General features: G+C 38.2%; 1 protein-coding gene across 4 annotated transcripts in view; it reads left to right on the top strand.

The window, feature by feature from the left end:
• The window catches only part of LOC132095226 (diacylglycerol kinase beta-like), a 130,236-nt gene that overhangs the window by 43,401 nt on the left and 73,616 nt on the right, over positions 1 to 13,219 (top strand). For all 4 annotated transcript variants that reach the window (XM_059500047.1, XM_059500049.1, XM_059500046.1 and 1 more), the window contains 2 exons: positions 60 to 430; positions 10,229 to 10,305. In XM_059500047.1, the coding sequence (XP_059356030.1) occupies positions 358 to 430; positions 10,229 to 10,305 (150 nt within the window). In that variant the 5' untranslated portion in view covers positions 60 to 357. The remainder of the gene's footprint in view (positions 1 to 59; positions 431 to 10,228; positions 10,306 to 13,219) is intronic.

The raw sequence follows: 13,219 nt of genomic DNA, 5'->3' as shown, positions 1-13,219 counted from the left end.
TGACTCTTGTTTCTTCTCTCTATCTCTCTCACTCTATCTTTTTCTCTCTGATTCTACAGATTGAAAATTTCAACCTCGGTGGAAAGGTCATCACTTGCTCCTCCGTGTGCACCTGTCATCTCCCCTTCACAGAGCTACTCCAATCCCAGCCCCTACCGGTGGCACGGCACGCCTCACCTTCACAGTACCCTCATCCTTGTGTCCCTCCTTTGTTTCGCAACTCCACATCAGGGACGCCAATTGACCATCTGTTACTAAGAAAAGGCAACATGATCATGCCAGATCATACCTTCTTCTTCTCATACCTCACCTGAGGACGATCAGTGTGGTTTCCCCGACTCGTTGTGTGCACTTGAGATGACCGGCGAGATGGGAGACTGGGTATGTCTGAGCCCAGCCGAATTCTCCCAGCTGCAGCAGTACAGCGAGTGTGAGTATCTGAGCATAAGAAGCCTCTCTCCTCTGACCTCTGGCAGGTTGTTTGGAGTTGATTTTGGGGCTGTTAGGTGGATAAGAATGGATGAGAGGTTTTATCGGTCCATTTAGTTGGACAATTGTACCACTCAAATCCCCTGTTTAAGCTTATGCTTTGCTTAATATATTAGGTAGAAGGATGCGTACACATTCTACAGTCGACCCACTGGACTTTTAGGAAGCACTGCTGGGAATGTAGGCTATATTGACGTAATGCGTCGATGTGCTGCCAGCGCTCTCTGCGTCGGTATTGATTAACAATGTTTAATGCAGTTATTGATACAGACCACTTTATAAGCTAAACAGGCATATGACATTTTCAATAACATTAAAAAGTGAAGGTCTTGCTAACAGTTTACTTATTTGCAAGGGAACTGTGCTATGACAGATTTGAGGGAATGTAGAATGGTATTTTGTATTGATTTAATTGGTATGTTGTATTGATTTAATTGGGGGAAGTGAAATCAGATGCTAAAGCAGGATATATTCAGAATGTATCAATTATTATAAGGGCATCAGTAAAATCTGGCTCATATTTTGTTATAGGATTGGCTGTGCTAGCTCATATTTGACCCTGGACCACAAAACCAGTCATAAGGATTTAATTTTTGGAAATTGAGATTTATACATAATCTGGAAGCTGAATAAATAAGTTTTCCATTATTATATGGTTTGTTAGGATAGGGCAATATTTGGCCAAGATGCAGCTATTTGAAAATCTGGAGTCTGAGGGATTTAGCCAGCACTTTTGAATTTGATGTCAGGCCATCTGGCTCCTGGTAAACATTTGACTATGGTGGCTGATTTCTCTATTTTCACGTTCCATACAATAGAATCGCCTATAACTAAAGCAGGTTTCTCAGTGGGTGCATCCCTGTGTAGGGAGAACCTATTTGATGTTTTGATCGGAACAGAAGAGCTACCTCACAGTCACCCAGTTGCCCTGCTGCAGAGGCTCTGTAACCAGAACCAAACAATGTACAGGATCATAAAAAAACTGAGCGTGAAAGAAAAGAAATGAAGTGAGAGAATAAAGAAAACGGAAATAGACGTGAATAGAAACACGAGTGGAAACGAGAATGACAAGCTAACTAGCTAATGAATGCTAACACGCTGCAGTCGCAGTTTAAAATTAAAAGCGAACGATCAAATTAATCCGATTAGTTTGATAGATAATATCGTATATACGGTAGTGATGGCCGCTTTTGAAACACTGCTTCATGAAGCTTCAAAACCTTTGCGAACCAATTGTTTTGAGACAGAGCACGTATCAAAATGCCAAAGTCATGTGATTTCAGTAATCAAGGCTTCGTTACATCAGAACTGTTTGTAAACATTTAGAAATTTCTATAGTTTGCCTTTGGGGAAAGAGCGTTCATTGAGCTCGCCTCCCAGCGGTGAACCATTGATTGTCTCTGATCTCGGATCAGTTTTATCAATTTGTAGACATTTTTGATGAGACATTTTTGTAATTAAAAGGATGAGTTGTAGTCTCTTACTGGCCTCTTTTAACTCTCCATACAACAAACAAAACATGCCCTGCAAATGAATAATTATTATTTTAAAAACAAATATTATACAGACACTTCATATTTAATGGTATTTCATTATTTTGATTGTATTTAATATATTGTACTTTCAAGAAAGCATTTGCATTGGCTTTGTAAAAAGCAGTTTTTTTGTTGCATTTACACAGTTTTAACCGGCTGGCGTCACCAGCATGTGGTGTTTCGAGCGCTTCAAAACAATTAATAATTTTTTTTGCGAAGCAATTGGTTAAATTTATTCAAAGCTTTGAAAACGTTTTTTTCTCTCATCACTAATATATGGTGGGAATTAAGTTATATTTAATATACACTTTAATCAACAGAGAGTGATGCTACTGTAAGAAAGAGATTCTACAGAAAGCACAGCTACACTGAGCAACATTCACACACCACTCAGCAGCACAGCAGACAGGAATCAAAAACTGGAGAGAGAGAGAGAGAGAGAGTTTATGTGTGCGTATGTGTATATATATATGCACAGTGGTGTGAAAAAGTTTTTATTTGTTTTTATTTTTTGCATACTTGTCACACTTGAATAATTCAGATAATTAGCAAAAAAAATTACACAAAGATAACCCGAGTAAATACAAAATGCAGTTTGGAAATAATGATTTCATTTACTAAGGGAAAAAAAGCTGTCCAAACCTGCTTGGTCCTACGTGAAAAAGTAATTGCCCCCTAAATCTAATAACTTGTTGTGTCATCCTCTGCAGCAACAACTGCAAATCAAGCATCACTGTGGAGGAATTTTGGCCCGCTCTTGTTTTAATTCAGCCACATTGGAGGGTTTTCGAGCTGTTTAAGGTCATGCCACAGGATCTCAGTTGGATTTAAGTCCGAACCTTGACTTGGCCACTCCAAAGCCTTAATTTTGTTTTTCTTGAGCCATTTGGAGGTGGACTTGCTGGTCAGATGCAGATACATATGTCATACTCCTAAATATTCTGATGGCCTTTATTTTTTTTCCATAGTCATGAACATCAATTCAATATTCTATTTTGTAAAAATAAAAAAAACTGACACAGACGTATTGTATATTATCAATTTTTTTTATATGCCAACTATCAGCTTGACATACTGAACATAATCCTTTTAGGTGTTGTTTTAATGGACTTTATTCAAGACTTCGTATTATTTATCTGTCAATTGAATGTGTTAAAGTGGTGCAATTGATTATGGAAAAAATAACACGTAAAATGTTTTGATGCATTTAACGAACCCCACCCTGGCCCAGGCCTGTATGTCATTTTACATTATATGCAGTCGCTTACGAAAAACAAGGTCGTACGACGACTGACTGCAGTTATGTAGCCTATTAGGTCACCCTAAAATTCAAGATATGAAAGAAAAAAATGCAGATATATGGATTTTGTCTAAAATATTTTTATATTATATAATATAGTTAAGCTATATCGTATGAGCAAGAATACTGTTTTACCCCCCAAATATCTGCTTTAAATGATTGTGTGGGAGGTGATTTCTGAGCCTAAAATGATGTGCAAAAAATTTGATTAATTTGACAATGTGTAATTAATTCAATTATAAGTTAAATTCCTTGATAGCCTTATGTTTGTTTAAATGGCAGAATTCTTTAAATAATCATGTTTGCGTGTTCATAGGGAACTTTATTAACCTGTAATACAGAAGATTTAAGTGTTTATGGTTATTTCTTGAGAATTGAACCGTTAATCAAAATACATCTTTATTACTAATATCAGTTAATTTGATTTTGTAAGTATTTATGTACACCATAGACAATTGTTATCATAGCTGAAATGTTTTTGTTTTCTTTAAATTAAAATACGATTTTTTTTATAGAGAGAGAGAGAGAGAGAGAGCGAGAGAGAGAGAGTAAAATATTTGCACAAATTTGGGCATTATCTGAATTAAAACTTACAATTTAAATAAAATGTTTTGCTAAACTTCACATGCTAAAACTCTAGGAGCCCCTGTTGTTGTGTGATTTTCTGCAAAGGCTTCACCGGCTAACATGAATTCCAAAGAGACCTCTGTGCCATTTTAAGAGGTTACCGGTAAAATTACCAAGGAATTTCTAAATTAAGCATCTATCTGTGCTTTTGTGAGGTTAATTGGCTTGTAGAATGCTGGTTATAAATCTAAATACTCATAAAGACATTATAATTACTATTCTTTCAGTGAGGGTGACCCCTGGTAACAGTTTTGATTAAAAACCCTTGAGGAATAGTGAAGACTAAGTAATCAGTCAGAAGTGCTCTCACCCTGAACTCTGCCAGCATGCCATATTTAAGGTATAATGCCTTTAAAAATAGCACATGCATTATGTAGAGTATATTCTGGGATACCGGACACATTTCCATTAAGAATTCAGTAGGTGTGAGATGAGGCATTAATCTTAAACTTAACTATGTCTCACAGATGAATTGCCAGATCTGGCAGAGATTTCAGCAGTACTATAAGGTATTTTTAGGATTTCTCTATCATTTCAGCATGAAAAGAATTTTTGGTTTTCAACTTTTAGGGCTGGGCGATAATGCCACAGTATTTTTTTTTCATATCAGGCAATTTTGATAATTATCAAGATAAATGTCAAATCTTTATTTCAAGTTTAAAGCCAGATTTTTGCTCCAAAATGGAAGTTCTAGAAACCAGACCATTACATCCATTACAACTAAATAAATATCTCAACAGAAAAAATATTTTTTAGTTTCTGCATGTTGTAATGAGTGATATTGTTTCAAATCAAGAAACATGTTTGTGTTGCCTAATAATAATAATAATATTAATTTTGCCTCTGGAGGTGTCGAGATCGTGGGCGAAATCATTCTCGGCCCGCTTATTCATCCCCGCCTCTGATTATTATGGCAATGTGGCGGGGTTGGATGAACGTGGTTATAGATCGATGCCCTAGGAAGAACAGATGCTCGCGAGCTATCTGTCTCCCGACGTGGCATCATCTTGCCCTAAGGCTCCGGTCTTGCCCTCCAAGCCGCTGCGAACCACTTCAGCACTGTTGGGCAAGGGGTACGCGGCAGCAGGTCAGGCTGGTGCATGTCTGCATACAATGGCTGTGTTGCAGGCATACCAGGCTGACTTGCTCATGGACACCTTTTCCTCATGGACACCCCGCTTGCTCCTTCAGGTCTGTTCGGCGAAGCCATCAATTCCATCATCGACAGATACCAGGAGGCTTGTAAACAGGCGGCGACATTCCTGCGGTTTCTCCCTCGCCGTTCTCTAGCTCTGGGGGCTGCTGGACAGGAGCAGCCCCGGCCGTGTACCAGCTCCTCTTTTTCTTTTTCTTTTTTTCTTTTTCTTTATTTATAAAGCACAATAAAACAACGATGGTTGACCAATGTGCTGAACAATATAACTTAAAAAGAATTAAAATACATAGAAATGATAAAGACAAGACAAACAAATAATAATTAGACATAATAAACTCCTGTTGGCTCATACACTAAAAGCCTTCTCAAAGAGGTAGGCTTTAAGCCTTTTTAAGGCTGTCGACATGTGGAGGCCCCGTGCTGGGAGCTCCTTGTCGCTGTGTAACACTAGCGACGGACGTGTGCCTCACCGGTTGGGGTGTGGTCATGAGTGGCCACCCTGCCCGCAGTCTGTGGAGTGGTCGCCATCTCACCTGGCACATCAACTGCCTAGAGATTCTAGCCGTATTTCGAGTTTTGAATAATTTTCTCCCAGATCTAAGAGATCGCCATGTGTTGGTGTTAACTGATAACCCAGTGGTGGTCTTTTATATCAACCACCAAGGAGGTCTGTGCTCACGCCGTTTGTACAAACTAGTGTACCAGATCCTTGTGTGGTCCCAGGGCAAACTTCTTTTGCTTAGAGCAGTACATATTCCTGGGCATGTGAATATGAGAGCAGACATCCTGTTGAAGCAGGGGCCGAGGTCCTGGGGAATGGAGGCTTCACCCCAAGGTGGTGAAGCAGATATGGAGAATATTTGGTCAGGCTCAGGTGGATCTGTTTGTGACTCAGATGACATCTCACTGTCTCCTTTGGTTCTCTCTGACTCATCCGGCTCCACTGGGGCTGGATGCCATGGTGCAGCCTTGGCCAAGGCTTGGTCTGTACGATTTTCCCCCGATCGCTCTGCTCCCGGGAGTTCTGGCGAGAGTACACCGAGATGGGGTCTGTCTTCTATTAGTAGCCCTGTTCTGGCCGGGCCAAGTATGGTTCTCAGACCTGATTTCTCTCCCCGATGGCGCGGTGTGTCCCGAAGGTTCCCTCAGTTATACCACAGCCTATCGTTCTACAGGCCTTCAGTTCTCCTCCCTTCAGGGAGCCAGACCAGCAGAAACTAAACTGTATGTGTCGAGTGCGAGCACTGGAAGCATACATCCACAGAGCTGCCCTGTGGAGAATGGCGAACCAACTGCTTGTATGCTATGGTCCCCCTAAGAGAGGTCTTCCAGCCACAAGACAGACAGACCCTCAGTCGGTGGATAGTGGATGCGATTACTATTGCTTATGAGTCCTCTGATCTCCCCTCACCATTGGGGGTCAAGGCTCACTCGACCCGAAGTATGACAGCCAAGGCCTTCTTGGCAGGTGTGTCCATGCAGGAAATCTGCAACGCAGCAGGATGGTCCACGCCCCTCACGTTTGTCAGATTTTAAGGTCTAGATCTGCGAGCCACTCCGGGGTCTTCTGTTCTCTTGCCTTAGTTGTGCTCCTCAGATACACACTAGGCAGGGATTCCCATAGCGTTTTCAAACGCAGCATCTCGTTCCCTTCGTGGGAACCATAGTTACATATGTAACCTGGGACGTTTCTCAGTGAGTAAACACATCTGTTCTAGTGAGCTCGCGCTGCGCTGCTGTTTGAACATTTAGCCAAGCAGATAAATGGTCTGTGTGATGCGGTTCAAATGAGCCGCGCTGTTTCGTTCTGCTTCTGATGCATAAACAATATGTTAAACATTTATCAAACTCATCATATTGTTTTTTTTTTTTTTATAAAGGAAAATTATACTGCAATGATTAATGTTATTGATTTATTGCCCCGCTCTAGCAACTCTGTTGACTGATTATGTCATAGAATGTAGGTTCTCCTCAAGAGGAGACAGTATGTATGTTCTTGCCACTGACTAATGTGTAGGCTCAGCTAGGTGCTAAGTAGGGTGACCATATGCGCCGTTCATACGGGACACGTCCCAGCCAGGATTTTAATATTGCCTAAAATATCCAGGTTTTGGCTATTTGCCCTGTGCAAGTTGATTGTTGTGTAACATTCATGAGAGCTATAAAGAGCAGAGCAGATGGCTCCTTATGCTTTCGAATCGCTTTCACGTGTTTGTTCATTCATTTGACTTGAAGCATTGTGGCGTACTTTGTTTTTTTTGTTTGTTTGTGCGCAGCGAGCTTCAAGTCAAACGAGCGCATATTTGCATCGCTTTGATCGTTCCCTCTAGATCTCACCTTCTCACACGCAGCCCCACGATTGGTGGATTATGTACAATACCTGCATGTTATTGGTCAAACTGCTCTGGATGTTTTAGGCATAATTAAAATCCTGGCTGGGACATGTCCCATATGAACGGCGCTTATGGTCATCCTAGTGCTAAGGGCTTTATTGTTTTGATTCAGTGGTGTTAATTATCAGTGGAAAACATTTGTCATGATGAGCTAATTGAAACACCAATCAGAGTCGCAGCAATAAGATTCACGACTATAAAAAAAAAAAAACAGAAACACAGGTCTGTTAGTTAGAGGATATGTTTGCTGCCCGCAGAAGCCGCAAGCAGTTTGGAGTTTTGTGTCAGTCATCAATGATGAGTCTTGTACATTTAATATGGTCAGTCAAAATGTAGAGATGTATTTACAGAGGTGTGTTTGACCTCTGACATCATACTACATTTTATGAATTAGGATCTGAAACTATAACAGCTCATAAACCTCTGATTATACAAGTGTGAGGTAGGTCTTTCCGACCACAGAAATCACCAGATTGCTTTGTTCTGGGATTTACCTGTTGAGGGAAGACGTGTTTTGCTCAGATTAAATAGTGGGTGCAGTTTGGTTTTCAGATATGTGTGTCTGTCGCTTTATGTGTGCCCCCAACTGTTTTTCCCTTAACCACGAGTCTCTATATACTGACTCACCTAACACTGCTGCTTATTATTTGTATATCTGGCTTTATTTTAGATGTGTTTTTTTCCATTTCAGCTGATAGTTCCCTCCAAATTAAAATTATGCCATTGTTAGGGATGTGCCTCTCTATAGCTAAGGCAGATGTGATACGCATCTTGCTGCATAACCAAGGACACGATACATTAAAAACACTTATGAAGCAGCTACCGATGCGATACGATTCACCCCATTATGATGCTGTGCGATACAATTTCTGATGCAAATATGTTAGAAACGATGCATTGCTATATGATAGCCAACTTGCATCCGATGCACACTTTTTAAAATCGATGCACTGATCCACCAAAGCAAATCTGTAAATCTTACTATCGACTGTCATTATAGACTCACCCACACCCTCGTCCTAAACCTGTATGTTGTTTTATTTATTTAATAGAAAATGGATATAGAAATGATCTGTCTATCGTTTGCTTTCTATATAAAGATTGTTTATATAGTGACTGATCTGTCATCCTCAAAAAAGTCAAAACACCAAAAGAGCACTTTTTCTTCATGTCATTACAAAAATATGTAGTTTTCTATTAAATCACCTATGTTTGTAATCAGTATTCTTTTTTTTTATTATTATAGCATTGATTAATACTTTGAATTAGGTTTTATTTAAAAAATAAAATAAAATTTTTTTTTTATGTTTTATTTTAATTTTATTAGTTTTTTTTTAATGTATGTGCTTTTTTTCTTTTTATGTATTTCTACATAGCGTTAATTAATTTTTTTTCTTCTTTTTTGTCATTTTTAGTATCATTTTAGTAGTATTTTTATCATTTTGTGTTTTAGTTAACAAAAGCAACACTGGTTGTGCCAGTCCTGCAGAAATCAAGTGACTTTAAGTCAAATGCATATTTTGTTTATTTTCTTAAAGGGCACTAAAAATCCAGCAGAAACTGAAAGTGAGGAGGTTAAGCATGTGGAAATAATTAACATTAAAAGAGATTCAGTCAATGGGAGACACAGAGATGACTGCTATCAGTTCTGGGGGAGATTATCATCTTCTATGAGGAAAGTACCTTGTTCTGCCCCCTGGGCGGCGGTTGGAAGACACTTGCGTGACAACCAATTCAGTGCTTACAGAAAATAAAAATGAAGCCTGGGATTGCAGATTAATTTCTCCTGTCATAATGCTAATAAGCTTTGGTGACATTTTCTGCTCAGTTATTATCTCTGCTTAATTAGCCTATTTTGTCAGATTGCACTATAAATCTAATATTTCCAGTAATAGATGGAAAATGCAATGGCTTTTTTCAAAATGTTATGGATAATGATGTATATAATTAAAGTTTCAAGTGCATTTATCTTGTGTTTGGAGGAAACATTCTCGATATCAACTTACGATTAACTATGACTTTGGCCTCAACAGATTTTCTGCTTAGTAAGGTAGTTCAGTTTAGGTATGGGGTAGTATTAAGGGATCTAAAATATGGTCATGCAGATTAAAGCATTAATATGTGCTTTATAAGTACTAATATTCAGCCATTAATAATAAGCAACTAGTTAAATGTAAGAAATACTCCTTAAAATAAAGTGTTACTTAGATAGTCAGCAACTTCCATACGGCATTTGGTGTGTTGGGAAGAGTGTTTTATTAACTTGTTTCACAGAAGATGCTATTAGCTAGTTTTAATTAACAGTTTTTATAGAAAATATAATTTATCCAATTAATTTATCAAAATTATCAAGTGAACATTCATAGATAAATGGATTAATAAATCTTATCTAAATGGAAGAAAACATACTGAAGCGTAAGTGTTGGCTGTTAAATTGCATATGTTAGCATCTGAAGTTTAACATTAGCATCACATTAGTATTACAGCTTATTTCTGCATTTTCAGGTTTCTTTGATGAATATAAAATTGAAAGAACAGCATTTGTAGCATTTATTTTAAAAATAGTATTCTTTTGTAACATTTTAAGTCTATTTGCTGTTGCTTCTAACCAATTTAATGCTTGCAGAATTTCATTTCCCTAAAAGAAATAAAAAAGAAGTATGCCTGTATATTTGACTAAATGTTTTCCTTTTTTTTTTTTTTTTTTTTTTTTTTTTTCTTTGCACAGATTCCTCCAAGAAGCTAAAAGATGTCCTGGAAGAGTTTCATGGAAATGGTGTCCTCTCCAAGTACAACCCTGAACAGGTATGTAATGGCAGGAACAGCCTGATTAAATGATCTGTTTAGAGGCAGTGGAGCTTCTGGCTGTGACTTGACAGAACACCAATACAACCTGACTCAGACCGCAAGTCATTACAGGAAATGCTTAGTCATCCGCTCATCGAAACGAAGTGGCCAGATATCGCCTCCTATTTGAGAAGGTCCTCGCTGACATCATAAAGCCCATGCATCATGTTGCCGTGACAACAAAGCCAGCAGGCAGCCGCATCTATAATTTGCTTTATTGAGTGTCGCCATTATATTTCTCTCCTCTCCACTGACATAAATAAGAGGCTGCTCAGGGTTTGGCGCCACAGGTTGTGACCCAGAGCCTTGGCTGAATCAATAGTGAATAAGCACTGGTGGCAGTTAATGGGTTTGAAGCTGACGCCAGGTTGGCTGTGGTGTGACATCGAATGCTTCGCATTGTTCATTGGTTCGGTTTAAATCACAAAGTCTGGAAGTATTGCAAAGTGGAGGTGACATGCCATGAGTGCCACTATGCTGCCTGCTTACGATGACAGAGCCCTGTATTTCACTCATTCATACAGCCTCAATTGACTGACTGTCTGCGTTTGGGCTGTAAATATCCTTCATCGCAGCCTCAACAAGTCATGGCTGTTTTGAGTATAATGATGTTTAATTATGGTGACTCTGTAACCTTTGTTAAAGGAAGAGTGTCTGTAAAAATGGGCGCCAGTGAAAGGTTAAATAAATGGTTCATTGTTTCCTGCATTTTCTGATAGCAGGGCCAGCCTCTGTGTTTTGCACGTTTGAAAGTCAGAAAGGAAGTTTATCTTACAGCCACGGCTGGTTACGTTGCATTTCACACCACCAAAACATATAAACATGTTTGCTTTTACTTAAGACAAAGAGAGTCACTTGGGTTCGGTTACTTTCACCTTCCTGTTTTTGGTGTGCATTTGCCCAACGTTTGCAGCCCTTCAAGCACAGCCTACCTTTATGCATGCAAGTTCCTCTCTGTCCACCTCCACTTCCTTGTCCCCTATATGTCTTGCCTGTTTTTGCCTTATTGGCTTTTTGCCTTTTTCCAGAGTTTAATTTCAGCAACAAGAGGGATCTAACGGATTTATGTTTGTTCATTCTTGCAATGATATGTTTAAAGGGGAATTGACCCACTATGCCTTGAAAATTGTCTTAGCATAGAATATATGGGTGTTTTGTGCTAGTGCCCAATTTGCGCATTTTCTTTTTGTGAACCATGTCCTTAAACTGTTATGAATCCTCTTCAAGGGCTTTTTGTTTTATATTTTAAATTTAGTTTTGATTCCTGTTTTATTTCCAGGTTGTCATTTCAGTTTTTGTTTTCATTAGATTTCACTGTCAATTATTTGTTTTGTTTTTTCAGTTTAGTTTTTTGGGGATTTCCAGTTTCAGTTTAATGTGTTTATTAAATTTTATTTTATTTTCTTTGCACAGCCTGGTGTTTTTGCTGTCTGGTGGAATTTTCATTATTGCAAGATTATGAGTTTTGTGATACAGCATGTTTAAAAAAAAAATAAAGTTTTACATTTACTTAAATTAGGTTTGTAACCATAAAAAAATTGTATGTACATTATTCAAAGGTTAAAAGGTTGGGACCAGTAAGATTGATTGATTGTTTAATTGATTAGACAGAAATTAAATTCATCAAAAGTGACAGTTAAACTCATAATGTTACAAAAGATTTTTAATGTTTTTATTTTGAGCTTGCTATTCATCAATGAACATTCAAAGAAGAAAAAAATTTAAGTTCTAAGACATTTCCATAAAAATTGTAAGCCACACAACTATGTAAACATGGGTAATAATAAGGGTTTAGATGAAATCTCTAAGAAATAATAATAAAAGCTTTTCTGTGATGTGAATACACTATACTTTAAAATATATTCAAGCAGAAAATAGTCACTTTCTGTTCTTAATCAAATAAATGCAGCCTCTGTGAGCATAAGAAACGTAAAGACATTTTACTTAAAATTTTAAAGAACAAAAAGGATCTTACCAACCTATAGTGTATTTTAGTTTTGTTTCTTTTTTCCCTTAGCTATGCTAATTTAATATGTAAGTTGACAAAAAAAATGTCATCAATGTTAATAAAACGTTCCCCTTTTTAGTCCTTTATCCACCTTATTTTTCAGCATGGAAGTAAGCTGTTTTCTGTGAATGTGCGATACTTCTGGTTCATTAGCCACTGTAGGGAAATAACAAAAAGAATAACAAAGTGCAGTAAACGGTAAAACTGTTTGCACTACAAACCGGTGTGTTCATTATTAAGATAATAGTCAAATAATCTGGTAAGAAACACCAGTTTGCAATATCAAGCAGCAACACATAAAATTTACAATTGGCTGCGCATGTTCTTACCAGAAAAATAAGGTGGATTTTTTTTCTCCATTTTCTTACTGAGAGAAAATTACCACCTTAAAGTAAGTCCTGATTATGCAAATAAACCAGTGGATTCTTCTGCCACTAAACCTGCAAAACAGCATTAAGTATGATGCAGGTTGACTAATGCAATACAGCATTAAAGAGGAGAGCAGAGGATATGAAATGAACCCCATCCACTGATCCCTTCCTTTCTGCACGTACAACCAGTGCAGTGTATATAACTCCTCTCTCCCTCTACCCTCTTCATATATCTCTGACTGCCACACAGAAGCAAGATGTCCTCAACCAAGTAAGCCGTTACCTTCTGGGTTTGCATGTTCTGTGGTTCAATGTGTCTACAGACTGCATGCCCCGGCCCCTCCCTGTCTAACAAGATAGTCTCGCTAAAATGTCTACTGAAGATCAGAGGTCGCGCCCAGTGCTTTTTAATGTGAGCCATGTGTCTGTGCTACTTTAAATTCTATTAACAGCCTCTTCTTCATGGTGTTTTTGTAACCTCTGATGGTTTTAT

Source organism: Carassius carassius, chromosome 19 (assembly GCF_963082965.1).
Source record: "Carassius carassius chromosome 19, fCarCar2.1, whole genome shotgun sequence".
Taxonomy (NCBI): Eukaryota; Metazoa; Chordata; class Actinopteri; order Cypriniformes; family Cyprinidae; genus Carassius; species Carassius carassius.
This window is presented reverse-complemented; position numbering and strand designations above follow the sequence as displayed.